Source organism: Dipodomys spectabilis, unplaced genomic scaffold (assembly GCF_019054845.1).
Source record: "Dipodomys spectabilis isolate Male_0828 unplaced genomic scaffold, ASM1905484v1 ptg000002l, whole genome shotgun sequence".
Taxonomy (NCBI): Eukaryota; Metazoa; Chordata; class Mammalia; order Rodentia; family Heteromyidae; genus Dipodomys; species Dipodomys spectabilis.
In genome coordinates, this window is record NW_024870679.1 from 49247691 (window position 1) to 49262433 (window position 14743).

Below are 14743 nucleotides of genomic sequence, written 5' to 3' on the forward strand. Positions count from 1 at the left end.
GCTGGCTTTGAACTGCTATCCTCAGATCTCACCTCCCAAGTAGCTAGGATTACAGGTATGAGCCATCAAGTGGTTTGTTTTTTTTTAATCCCTTGCAATCCCTTATCCTAGCTCACTCTGACACATGATAGGAATGATATCCTAGACACTGTGTTTGGTTCCCAACTAACTGATCGCTTTTTCCTAGCTTTTCTTGTTTTTAGCTCTTTCCTGGGTGTTTCTAGTAAATAATGAAATTGTCTTTCATATATAGATCTCCAAGATTAGTTCTTCTAAAACAAAGGGAATGATTCCTTAGGCTTTATAGAGCATTTGAAATCAGTGATTTTAAATTTTATCTTTAATAAATATACCAGAATTAACAGATACATGTAAATGTGCATTCATATATGTATAAGAATGGATATATATGGATACATATGTATATATGTATATCCTTCAATGCAGTTTTCTTCAGAGGCTTTAATCATGCTTAACTATATACATTAGATAAAAACGATTTGAAAGTTGGCTGTATAATTACGCAAGTAGTGACTTATAAAGTATAAAAATGTTCTTGTCTCAAATTGATACACTCATTCATTTTTACATTTGTCCCTGGATAGGCCAGGTATGGTCCCCTTAACATACCTGTAAACCTAGCTACTTGGGAGGTTGAGATTGGAAATTGAGCTTGAGGCTAGCTTAGGCCTAAGTTTGAAGATTGGATCTCAACCAATGTCTTGGAACAGTGGTACATATCTGTCATCCCCAATGGTGTGGGGAAGCACAAGTAGGAGGCTCAGAGCCCAGGAAAGTCCTCTAGACTCCATTTACAAAATAACTAGCAAAATGCAGCCAACAAGCTAAGTAGCATAAAGCCTTGTTTTCAAACTCCAGGACCTTAAAAAATAAAATAAAATAAAGAAATCATCTTTCATGCAAATCTCATTCTTCGATTCTTCTTCCTTCTGACATTGAGGAAACAATAATGATACCCAGATTTGCCCTTTCTTATGGTGTTTGGGACAGTGTGTGTGTGTGTGTGTGTGTGTGTGTGTGTGGTATCTGATCTTTTCGCCCCATTTGCTCCACTTTCATGTGGCAGTGAAGTCCAGAACAAATTGATTGGGGCACAGGAGAGGTTCAGTTGCTCTGATCATTTGTCTGCCAGAAGAGTATTTTCCCAAAGACTTCACTATGTGAGCATGGCTTAAATTCTTTGACTTCTCATATCATCACTTTCTTTTGTCTATGAGGGGACCAGTGATCAGCCATCATCCATAGGAAGGAAGGCCGCTAGATGAACTTAGAATTACAAGAGAGTTATCGAGGTGACATTTTTTTTAGGATAAATAAGAAGCAGGCATGGGGTCGGAGGAAAAGCCCTGAGATCTCCATGTAAATCTGACATCTGAGAAAGAGGAAGGAGAAGAAAGGAAGGCTGGACAGAAAGAACCTAAGACTTTGCTATACCTGTTGGAAAGTCTCAGCCAGCCCAACAGGAGGGTTTTTTTTTTGTTTGGTTTGGTTTTTGTGCCAATCCTGGGGCTTGAACTCAGGATCTGGGCACTGTCTTTGAGCATTTTTGCTCAAGGCTAGCACTCTACCACTTGAGAGCATAGCTCCACTTCAGCTTTTTGGTTGTTAATTGGAGATAAGAGTCTCATGGACTTTCCTGCCTGGGCTGTCTTTAAACTGTGATCCTCAGAACTCAGCCTCCTGAGCTACCAGAATTATAGGCATGAGCCATTGGTACCTAGCCCAACAGGAAGCTTTGGCATAGCAATAGCCTGAGAAGAAGTCTACATTGGGCAGAAATGGCCAATACTCAATGTTCCCACCTTGCCCATGTATTCATTGGAGGATGCTAGGAAGGGTATTGCAAGTACTTCCTCCAAGGAAGTTGTCCGAGTACACTCTATTTAGAAATTCATGAGATAGGAGAAGGCACTTGGAGAAAGTCTAGTTAACTTATTTTCCCCTAGGATTGATGCTATCTGTGCCTTCCTGAATCAGTGAACATCCTATTTTAAAAGATGCCACACTTTTCCTTAATGTTTAACACTAAGTATCAAAATTTTCTCTTTTTTTTCTATGTCTAATTTCAATCCTCTAGGCTGTGATGTAACCAGTTTTCTTTGCCTTTGCATCAAGACTTAAAGATTTCTGAGGTTATAAAATAAAGCCTGAGTCCAACTCTCCAGATGCCTTCTCCCCACCTCATCCCTCATGGAGCCAGATAAAGGACTAAGGAGGAACATTGCAGGAAAATGCTTCTCCTCTTCAGAGTTGTGAACAAGCAGAGACCTTTGAAACTAGAAATTACTAATGAAGAGTAGCCAACTTGAGTGAAATGTCCTTTTAAAGTTATTTCCTGAAGGCATTTAGAAATAGATTTTTTCAACTGACAAAGCTCTCTTACAAAGGAGAATCCTCAAGCTTCCTTAACTGTGCCTGGCAGCCCCATAGTGGTATTATTGATAACTATTAACTAAGGGACTGTTCTCAGGGGAGGAATAAAGTCATCTGACACTGTAGGCAGGTGGAAAAGACACACAATCTTTTCCTTGAGCTTGCATGTTTTCAAATTGTTACCTCATACCCTGCCATCCCCACTCCACCACCAATATCTTCAACGTTTAGATGGGGATGCCTCCTTTCTTCATCATTGACTACATTTTCTGTTTCTTACAAAGGGATTTAAAAAGATGGTGTGATGGTTAATTTATATGTCAACTTGATTGGGCAATTTGTCCAGCTACCTGCTTAAACATTCTTTCTTACATGTGTCTGAGGGTGTTTCCAAAAGAGGTTGGCATTTGAGTCAAGAGACTGGAGAAAGTATAGAATGCTGGCATGCCCAGTGAATAAAACTGTGGAAGAACATTCTCTCACACACACACTTTCTCTTTTTCTCTCCCTCTCCCCCTCATCTGTCTGGCTGCTTGAGATATGTCTTCTGCTGCCCTCAGCTTGGGACATCTCCCACCAGTGCTCTTGGATGTGTTAGGTCTGCAGACTCAGATGTTCTAGAACCCCTGGCTCTCTAGTCCTTAGGTCTTTGGGCTTTAGTTATAACCAATGCCTTTAGTTCTTCTCTTTCTCAGCCTTTAGACTTGGACTAGAGCTATTCCACAGCTTTCCCAAGTCTCCCACTTCCACATGGCAGATTTGAGGCCTCTCAGCCTCCATAATTGAATGAGCCAATTCCTCATGCGTCTTTTCCAAAAGTGCCTATGTGTGCATGTACACACACAGAATCACTCACAGAATTTTTCTGATTCTCTAGAAAAACCCTGTCAAATACAGATGGAAACTAATCATTTGCTTGTCCACAATGCTATAATGATTGATAAAGACTTGACATAATTCATGTCAGCAGAAATTCTGTTCCCCTGGTATACTTGAGAACCAACATCACAATTTATAAATGTGAAAGCCCCAGTGTCAAATCTCAGCCTGACTTCAAAACCCATGTCTTCACCATCATGGTTTCCACTGTGATTCCTGGCCAGCCATGTTCTTTGAGCACAGCTCTGGATCTCCCACTCCCACACCCATCAGAGATGTCTCCAATCAGGAAACACTGGCAGGTCTCCCCACAAGAATTCCCTTGAAAATGAAAGGGAAAGGTAGTCTTCTAGCTTGACAAGGAAAAACAGTGTGGAAAATCAGAACTCTATCAGAGCTAACTCCTCAAAATATGACAAATTTGTCACTACACAAGACATGGTAGTGCTGGCTGTTGGTATGCAGGTTCTCAAAGAATGTATTTTTTAAGATGTGAGGTAGCCATCAAGAATGATAGCCACAATCCTGAGCATCTATCACTTACCATAATCACTACCCATGCCCTCTCTGTAACCGCCCTGCCCTGCTCCAGGGAAGCTGAGCACTCCCATTTGTTTGTGACCGCTGAAGGGAACTGGGCCAATGTAAGTCAGACAAGAATTGGTCAGGCTTACCTTACCCGAGAGCCCATTTTCAATGCAACACCACCTCTAGTAAAGCTTTACAGGGGGGATTTATTATAACTCAAGAGGCTGTGCACATTGATGGCTTCCTCCTAGAGGTGATGAGCGGGCACTGTTTCCTCTCTTCAGGGCTGGCCTTCATCATCTCATGTGACTATGTCATAGATTTGACAGCAGTGAAATGTCACATAGTGCCAAAAGGTGCAATCCGTTCAGAGCATGAAGTTACACCCCCACACACCGCCTTTCAGACAGAACATTGAAAGAGGAGCATTCTGAGCAGTTAAACGGTTCCTCCAGAGCCGTTGGCTGCCTTATGCAAAGGAGGCGACTTGCTAACCAGTGTTCAGCTTCCTTTTGCATACTACTGGCTGACTGGTAAGATGCCCTCCCCGGCTAGCCAGGTTCTCTCCGCAAGTCTTGGTTTCCACAGCATTTGCTGCCCTCGTCCTGTGCTTTTCTGCTCCCAATTTTGGTCATCTGTCTTGTGAAGTACGTAAGTTGCCCAAATGCATAGATATATTTAACATGCCATAAATGCTGGTAGACTTCAGATATATGTTTGTATAATATATTCAAATACTTTCAAATATTTTTCAAACATAATACTAAAATGCATAAATAAGTATACAAGTTTACATTAAGTATAGAATATAATTTCAAATAATAATTTAGAAATATTATTTTAGCTGGGCACTGGTGGCTCATGTCTATAAGCCTAGTATTCAGAAGGCTGAGATCTGAGGATCACAGTTCGAAGCCAGCCCAGGCAGAGAAGTCCCCATGAGACTCTTATCTCCAATTAATCATTCAAAAATTGGAAGAAGTGCTGTGACTCAAAGTGGTAGAGCACTAGCCTTCAGTGAAAGAGCTCAGGAGCAGAACCCAGGCCTCGAGTTCAAGCCCCACAACCAGAAAAAAAAAAGAAGTATTATTTTAAAAATTAGAATAAATGTCCTTTATTTTGTACTGGTGATTGAACCCTGGGCCCCTAATGCTACTTGAACTATCCCCCAGCCCTTTTGTTTTTACTGTTTCTGACATAGAGTATCACTAGCCTTGCCAAGGTCACCCTGAACTTTTGCCTCTTCCTCTCCTCCTGAAAAGAAAGTTAGGATTGTGAGAATATGCCACCAGACCCTCTTAAGTACATGTCATCCTTAGACCAAGAAAGCACAAAAAAAATGAAAGGTATTTTTGTTTTGAGGAGTTGAACTCTTTCCCCTACATAATTGTACTGAGGCATCAGGTGGAGCAAAGGGAAACCTTTGCCTTGAGACTTGAATGCTCAGTAGGTCATATGTGTTTGCAAAAATGTTCACCAAGGTAAATGTTGCTGTCCATGCAGAGGAGGAAAAGCAGGTAGATAGTAGATTTATCTCCTTGAGTTGACTCTGTGTGTGTGTGTGTGTGTGTGTGTGTGTGTGTGTGTGTGTGTGCGTGCGCGTGCGTGTGCTTGTGCGCACATGCACATGTGCCCTTGTAGGGGTATATGCCAATACAGGGTCATGAATTCAGAGACTGGGTGCTGTCCCTTTGCTTTTTTACTTAAGGCCAGTGCTCAGCTTCTGAGTAGCTGAGCCACCAGTACTAATGCTGCTTAGACTTTTTGTCCATGTTACTGGATAGAAGAAATTATAAAAGTCATTATTGGGTTTTAGCATGATTTATTTTAAGTAGCATTCACTCTCTTTAAAACATAAAACTGCTTTTCCTGTTTGGTTTTTGCCCTTAGTGTTTTTTTAATTTAACATGAGAATGGTAGATGGTAAAGTCAGTTTGACAATTCCACACAATCCAGATTCTGCAGTGTATTTATATAATGGAATGCTTGTTCTCTTTGGCTCATGCCCAACAGTGGCTGAAGTTCAAATCCATAATAAAGTAACTTATACCAAAGACAAACAGATACAAAGTAAAACTTAGTTGTAGGAAAAGATTTCAGAGATGTAGCATCAGGAAAGGATGCTTAAGAAATGTACTTTAGGGCTTGAAATGTGGCTTAGTGGTAGAGTGCTGGCCTAGCATGCATGAAGCCTTGGGTTCAATTCCTCAATACCACATAAACAGAAAAAAGTCAGAAGTGGTGCGGTGGCTCAAGTGGTAGTGTGCTAGCCTTGAGCAAAAGAAGCTCAGAGACAGTGCCCAGGCCCTGAGTTCAAGCCTCATGACTGGCAAAAAAATGTATTTTATTTTTAAATATTAAAAAAATAATGCATATAGCCAGGTGCCAGTGGCTCACACCTGTAATCCTAGCTACTAAGAAGGCTGAGATCTGAGGACTGAAGTTCCAAGCTAGCTGGGACAGGAAGACTCTTATCTCCAATTAATCACCAAAAAAGCTGGAAGTAGAGCCATGGCCCAAGTGCTAGAGTGTTAGTCTTGAATAAAAGAAACTCAGGGACAGTGCCCAGGTCCTGAGTTCAAGTCTCAGGACAGGCACAAAAATTTTAAAAATTAAAAATAATGCACATGTATTTTAACTAGTAACTTATTTGGATTAAGATTTCCATCTTAGAACCTGGTTTATCAGTAATATAGGAAGACAGAAGATAAAACTATGAAAGATCAAGAGACAATTAAAGTACAAGACCTGAATGAGGTAAGACATCCAATGATAATTCTTCAGTTGCATTTGGTAATAGGGATTAGAAATGTCCAACAGGAGAAGAAAGCAAATGGGGAAGTGTGGCAAATCTGCTCCCTATGACTGTGACCAGTGGTTACAGAGAACTTTCCAGGAGAAGTCAGCATATAAGGAGCCTAATAGAAATAGATGTAGGATAGATGGGTCCTGGTGGCTCATGCCTGTAATCCTAGCTACCCCAGAGGCTGACAAATCTGTGAGTCTCTTATCTCCAATTATCCAGCAAGACGTCAGAACTGGAGGCAAGGCTTAAGTGGCAATGTTCTGATCTTAAGAAAACTGAGTTCCAGCCCCAGAAGGGAGGGAGGGAGGGAAGGAGAAGGAAAAGAAAAGAAAAGAAGAAAGGGGGAAGGAGTGACATTGCTTAAAAAGAAATGTACTCATTACCTGACTTATGTAACTAACCCCTCTGCACATCGCATTTATAATAATAAAATTAAAAATTAAAGAGAAAATAAAAAGAAAGAGAAAGAGAAGAAATATTTGTAGAATAAACTAGTGCATTGAAATCTCAAAGAGATGCTTTTAAAGGTATTTCCTCACTGGAGAATAAATATGGCCAACTGCTGATGGATCCTACCTATAATCCTAGCTACTCAGGAGGCTGAGATCCAAGGATCATGGTTCAGAGCCAGACAAATCCAAGAGGCTTGTGTCAAATCAACCAGTGAAAAGTTGGAAGTAGAGGCATAGCTCACATAGTAGAATACTAGCTGTTGGGGCTGGAGAATGAGATGTACAGGGCTCTGAGTTCAAGCCCTACTACTGACACAAAAATGAAAAGTAAGAATTCCGAACCATCCAAGAATAACCTAATCTGCCATTTCCAGAGCATTTTCTATGAGCTCATGGTCCAAGTATGCCCAAGCATCGTTCTCCCTACTTTTCAGAAGAGGAAACTGAAGCTAAGAAACAGGAGTGGTGGAGCTTACCACTTCTTGCTTCCTGGGTGTGAGTATAGGTTTGTGGCTCTCCTGCTGCTTCCCACCTAGCTCAGGCAAATGTGCATGTATGCACATGACAGGTGAATTCCTTCAGTAGAGATCACTGTCTCAAGAGAACTGGCTTGAGTCTCACTCTGTGTTCACTAAGGTACATTTGGAGTTCAATCCTATTGCATAATAGGCTTCTATACCCAAGAGGAAATGCACTTTGACAAAATGAGTTGAGTAGATAGTTAAAGAAATTGCTTTTTAGTTTGGGTTTGAATGCCAATGCTACCAGTATAATCTTGAGCAGATTTTCTAACATGTTACTTAACATAGCTGAGCCTCATCTATCTCCTCTGAAAAAGATTGGGCGCACTCATAGGGTCCAAGGAAAGCAAAGTAGGATGATTCATGCCAAATATTCACCATAGGCTCTGATATGCAATGAGCTTTCAATAAATAGGGGCCACTACCATTACTGTTCCAGTTAGCAGCATCAGTTACTTTGGGATATTTCATCTAGTACCTTGCATTTGAAAATTGCTTAAAATTTATAAAAAATACTTTCAGAATTATGTTTGGTTCCTATCATAATAGCTATAGGGGATAAATATAGGATAAGAGGATAAATATTGCTACATGTTACAGTTGTATAAACAGGTTTGGAGAAAATGTGACATTGAACTCATTATGTATCTCCCACATGATTTTAGAATTATTAATATGAAAACTTATGGGAAAGGCTGCTATTGTATGTAAAATGAATTTTGTAAAATGATTTTTACAGATATTGAAAATGAGCCAAGAAAATATTGAAATATTTGAAAATGATTTATCAGAAGAGAGAGAGAAGAGAGAGCAACTGATAACCAGTTTTATTTCTATACAGAAGGCTTTGGAAGTTGATAGTGAGGTATTGCCATCTCTAGATGTTGTTTTCATCCTGCTTTCCTAGTTTAGGAATTGTATACTATCATTTAATTTTAAAATATAACTGTGTATCCTAGTTTGGGCTAACTGTAACCAAATTATTTGGGTATTATAATCAAACATCACAAAAGGAGTGGCTTAACCAACAGGGATTCATTTCCTTGCAATTCTGAAGGCTGAGAAGTCCCAGAACAAGCAAGTACAATGCCCAGTACAGTGCCTGGAGAGAGCTTCTTCCAGGCATGCAAGCGGGCACCTTCTTGCTGGGTCCTCATGATGGAAAAGAGTAGGAGTTCTTCTATTTCTTCCATGCAGGCCCCAAACCTATCAATTTCGACCATCCTTAAATTTTCATTTGACTTTTATCATCACTTTCTTGGCCTTTGTCTCCAAATACAGGGAACTATGGTTTCAACATAGGAATTTTTAGGACATACTGTAGCTCAGTCCTTTTTTTTTTTTTTTCTTTTTTTGGTGGTGGGGCTTGAACTCTGGACCTGGGTGCTGTCCCTTAGCTCTTTGAGCCACAGTGCCACTTCTGGCTTTTTTCTGTTTATGTGGTGCTGAGGAATCGAACCCAGGGCCTCGTGCATGCGAGGCAAGCACTGTACCACTGAGCTACCTTCCCAGCCAGCAGCTCAGTCTCTTGCACTTCTAGTAATACTAGGTTAGTTCTGTTGTTTCCTCAAATTGAGTCTCAGCACTAGCCAAGGGGTTCTTTAAGTAGCAGATGTTTGGCGGTTACAGTGTTGGTAGCATCAGGGCTTGTCTCCTTTAAACTTCCTGTCATGTCACCTTGGAAAGATCTATCAGAAGACTCAATCAGCCTCAACTTTGAGGAAAGACCTGTGGAACTAAGCTCATGGACTCAAGGTGACCAGTTTAGAGGATAGTATATGATGAGCTTACAGAAATTTTCAGGAAAATGGGACAGAACACCACTAGCCTGCTTCCTGTAGTGTGGAAAGGCCACACCCCACCTTCTTTCCTTTTTGCCCATTGCGATCAGTATTTTTCCCTCCTTTGATATCAGAGTTGTGGGGAAATACTAAGCAGCTACTATCCTGAACTAAATTTTATATAATCTTTTGGTTATTGGACACTTCCGATTGACTCCACCTCTTGGTTTACATTCCATGTAATCAATGTAGGATTTTAAGGAAAACCTGTGCCTAAAGTGTTTTTGTCTCATATGTGTAAAGAAGACCAGAGGGCTAAGGAAAACTGAGTTGATTTAGATCTTTGGCTCTACATAGTTAAGAAAGGTAGCATAATTTATACCTAAGAACAAAGAGTCTGGAGTCAGACCAGGCATGAGTTTGAAATTTCAGCTTTCCAATTTCCTGGCTGTGTGCCTTCAGGCAGATTGACCAAGTCTCTGAAACTTAGTTTCAATAACCCTGTTCTAGGGGTGTTTGCAGATAAAAAGTAAACAACACAGTAATACATTGTATGAAAGGCAAAAAAATAAGATACATTTGTTTTGGCAGTACTGGAGTTTTGGACTCAGAACTTTGTAGCTTGTTGGTAGGCAGGCTCTTTACAATTGCCTTTTTTGCTCTAGTTATTTCTCACATAGGGTCTGGCATGTTTTATCTGGCTGGCCTTGAACTGTGCTCCTCCTTTCTCTACCTCTGACACAGTGGGATCACAGGTGTGAACCACCATACCTCGAGATGTGTTTGTTGAAATGGAGAGGTGCTGCTAACTTTCATCTTTGGCTGGCCTCAAACAGCACTCTTCCAGATCACTATCTCCTGGGTAGCTGGGATTATAGTTGTCAGCCACTTGTCCAGCCTAAGATACATTTTTGTTTGGTTGGTTGCTTTGAATAAATTTTGAGACGTACTGACATAACAAAAAACCAGAAATACAAGCATATAGATAATTTTCATGACAAGAAAACACAATTGTTTGCTTTAGTTTCTTAAAACTACTAAGACAAAGGACTATTTTTATTTTAGCAAACTAAGATATATTTTAAGATGGATAATATAACTTTTTTAGTGTAGAAGCTGCTAAGCATTTTACCTGTATAAGCCTTACTTAAAGCAGGAAGGACTAGAAAGCCAAGTTTTTCAGCCTGTGAATAGTAGAAAATTAAGAATGCTCAGTTTCATTAATACTTAAAACAGCAAGAAAAAATGACAATATGAAAATTAAATTTTAGAAACGTATCCCATAGGGAAAATAGTCTTGTTCTATATAATATCTTTATTTCTTAATCAGGAATTCCAAAAGTCAAAGTCAGAACTGAAATGCCTTTATAAGGAAATCCAGCATCTTCCAGAGGCAGCAACGGGCAGAGACAAACTTTTAATAGCATATGACCTGCTACAAAGAGAGAATTCTGAATTAGAAACAGAGGTGAGACCAAATGCCTTAGCATCTCAGTGCTTAACACTCATGTTAAAGAAAATTCACCTTCAGTCAGAGGTGACTTGAAAATTCGATTTTATTACTATTAAAATGAAATATACATGGTGTGGGTTATGAGTCAATATTTCAGGATAAATATGCAAACTTTAGCCAATACTTGACACTTAGTATTTATTCAAAAGTGCTTTATGTGGAGCCAGCTTTCCACCAACTTAATTTTTGAGCTTATTTGACAGTATGTAATGGGGGGGGGCGGGGGGGGGGGGGGGAGAAGGTCCAGAATACACTTTTACTGCCTGAGAGGGAAAAACTATACGTAGGCTTTTGTCTGTGGAACCTTATCAGCAAGTAAGTCACCATCTCATGTACAACTAAAGGACCAGGTCTCCCAAAATGTCATGGGGAAAGTTAATACAGAAGATAAGGTGAGGGAGCCAGATGCAATGGCTCATGTCTTTAACCCCAGCTACATGGGAATCAGAAATAGAATCACAGTATGTAAAAGACTTAGCAAAACCCTATCACAAAGAACAAGCCAAGTATGGTGGAATATATCTGTAATCCAAGTTATGTGGTAGGCAAAGGTAGATGGATTGTGGTCTGAGAGCTAACCTACCTCAAGCAAGATCCTGTCTGAAAAATAACTAAAGCAAGAAGGGCTAGGCTGGCAAGCACAAGAACCTGTGTTCAAACTCCAGTACTGACAAAAAAAAAAAGGAGGGGGGGAGGGGGGAAGGTGTCTCAAGTTTTTTCATAATCTGACTCCTTCCTTCTAGCATTGTTTCCTCATCTCCTCATTTTGTAGCATCTACTCCAGCAGAACCACTATCCTAAATCATTGCCGTTGAACACAAGGCTTCCAGGCTTAAAATGTCTAGTGTCCCTTCTTAGCCCACCCCATCTTCCTGCCACCCAAGGCCAATTCAAGACCCACCTTCTCCGCTGTAAGTTAATTACAGTCCGGAGGGTTGGAGCAGATAGAGGTATGAGATGATGGTCTGTCACACCCTGTAGGTTCTCTTCAGACCACTGAAGTCTTAGAAACCAAACAAAGGCATCCCTTAGAGTCAACTTCAGTTGTTTGTAGGTTTAACTCTAGTGTGTAATTACTACAGCAACTTTCTCTTTCCAAGGGAGGCTTCCTTCCCACAATACTGTGATGGAGATCCGTCTTCCTTCCTGTTCCAACCCACCCTGTCCACTTTGGAAGGAGTTTTCTCTCACTTTATGTGAACATGTAGAGTAAACTTTGAGGAGAAGAAATCTTCAAAAACTTTCCAAAAGTAAAGCAAATTTTTTTTAAAAAAACATGTTTTTCTAAATTATAAGACTGTGGCTCTTCTTGCGCTAAATTTTCCTGGGAAGCTTATTGGAAGGGCAAATTCTTATTTCTTTCTGTGACCACTGAGTCCGCATTTCCAAGTTGGAGCTGCAAACCTAAGGTAGCAGTTTAAATAAATTCCCAGAGTGCAGCTTTTGTATGCTAAAATTGGAGAACCACTGTAATACTCTGAGAGCCTTTAAAAATTCAATTAAGTGTTTTTCAAATAGACTGGAAAAAAGGTATTCTTTGTAACATGTATCTAACTTTCTTCTTGATGCTTTCTCAGCATTGTATTACTGTTGCATGAATGATGAGTGATGTACATTTAAGATGTGAGAACAAAAATATGTGGTATAGTAACATAAATATGTTACATACTACTAGTAATATACTAGTAGTATGTGGTGTGTATATATATATATATACATATATATATATATATATAGTAAGTGGTAGTATAATGTAAAATGTGTTTTATAGTAGTATAGTAGTATAAAGCTATTGATTACCACTTGTTGCTTGTTAAAAGGTCTAGAACAAAAATGTCAATACCAGAAACCAACACTACCTTGTTTTTGTTTGTTTAAATTATGGGCTTTCATATGCCCATGGTTAAAAAAAGATTACATTATATAACAAGTACAAAGCATTAAATTGGACTGTCAGTTTATTTATTTGGTTTAATTATTCAAGCCAATAATTAAGCGCTTAAATAGAATCAGTAGAGCATATAAACAGAGTGTTTGCCTTTGCTTAACTTTACAGGTATTGACGTTTTCACAAGAAGTGGAACAATTAAATCATTTCATTGTAGGGGAAAAAACTACAACTTCTAATTTAATTACAAATGAAAATCCCTATGAAGATATGGTGTCTAGTGTACCAATTTTGGAAGTAGAGATTCAAAACCCAAAAGAAGAGAGAAAGGAACTCCGGTAAATTGAGAAAAATCCTATATCACATTAATTTGAGGGCTACATTTTATTGGGCTTGGTCATTATAACAATTTGGCTTTTCCAAGTGATGTGGCTAGAAACTAGTGTTAAGCATTCCTTGAGTTTGTCTGTTGAGCTAGTATTACATTTCGAAATTTTCCCTGTTGCTCTTAAATGTAATATATGAATCACTCAGAGTTGCACTCACCTGTAATTCCAATAGCAAGGAGGCTATGATCATAAGCTACAGGCCAGCCTGGGCTACACAGCAAGTTATAGGCCAGCCTGGGCTACACAGCAAGTTCTAGGTCAGCCTAGGCTATGCAATGAGACCCTCTTCAGAAAGAACAATGTATTCATTTTTTATTGAAAATTCAGGTAGCACGAAAAAGGGGAGATTATGAATACCTATAATTCTCACCAAAGAGAGGCCTTCAGTTTTCTTTTTTTTTCTCCTGAACATACACATGTATTTTTATTTTTAAAAAGTTTTTTGGGGTTTGTATGTGTGTGTGTGTGTGTCGGTGGTGGGGCTTGAACTCTGGCCTGGGCCTGGGCGTTGTCCCTGAGCTCTTCAGTTCAAGGCAAGCACTCTACCACTTGAGTCACAGTGCTACTTCTGGTTTTCTGGTGGTTAATTGGAGATAAGAATCTCAGGGACTTTTCTGCCCAGGCTGGGTTTGAATCCGGATCTTCAGATCTTAGCCTCTTGAGTAGCTAGGATTACAGGCGTGAACCACTGGTGCCCAGCTTACACAGGTATTTTTAAAATATAACTGAGACTATACCCTAGTGGCTTTTTCCCCTGCTGTTCTTATTTAACATTTTATCTAACCTTTTTCTTTTATTTAATTGTTTAATCTTACCCCCTTAATGCTTTCTGTTTCTTCACTGATAGTATCTTTCACACACACACACACACACACACACACACACACACACACACACACACACACGAGGCTTTTTGTCAAATAAACTATTCTGTCTTGGCCACAAAAACTACTAGATACACAAACTCGTTTGTGTGGGTCAATGGTTAAAGTAAATAAAAGGAAAGAATAGTCAGGTACCATAGTTTATGCCTGTAATCCTAGCTACTCAGGAGGCTGAGATCTGAGGATCATGGTTTAAAGCTAGCCAGGGCAAGAAAATCTGTAAGACTCTTATCTCCAATTTACTAAAATATAAAAGTGGAGCTGTGGCCCCCACTAGTAGAGCACCAGTCTTGAGTGAAAAACATAAAGAACAGCATACAGGCCCTGAGTTCAAGCCTTAGGACCCATACACACACACACACACACACACACACATTCACACTCACATAATGATGTTGTGACAATTACTGCATATTAAGATTTTGGTTCTTCTTATTAATTATCACAATTCATTAATTGTTTGCAGTTATTCAAAGAATCTGAACATTTTTCATGACATTTGATCTTCATTGCCAAATTGTCTTCTTAAAGAATTGGGGAGCCAGGCACTGACTGGTTGCTCACGCCTGTAATCCTAGCTACTCAGGAAGCTGAGATCTGAGGATCTCAATTCAAAGCTAGACCAGGTGGGAAAGTCTATGAGACTCTTTTTTTTTTTCTGGTCCAGTCATGGGGCCTGAAATCTGGGCCTGGGTGCTGTCCCTCAGC

At 39.7% G+C, this 14743-nt stretch overlaps 1 protein-coding gene across 3 annotated transcripts in view; it reads left to right on the forward strand.

The window, feature by feature from the left end:
- The window catches only part of Ccdc30 (coiled-coil domain containing 30), a 108597-nt gene that overhangs the window by 33006 nt on the left and 60848 nt on the right, over window positions 1-14743 (forward strand). The window contains exon 2 of one of the 3 annotated variants that reach the window (XM_042685111.1): window positions 6462-6558. The exons of the other annotated variants lie outside the window; for them this stretch is intronic. Within the exon in view, the coding sequence (XP_042541045.1) occupies window positions 6517-6558 (42 nt within the window). The 5' untranslated portion in view covers window positions 6462-6516. The remainder of the gene's footprint in view (window positions 1-6461; window positions 6559-14743) is intronic. 3 annotated transcript variants of the gene reach the window in all.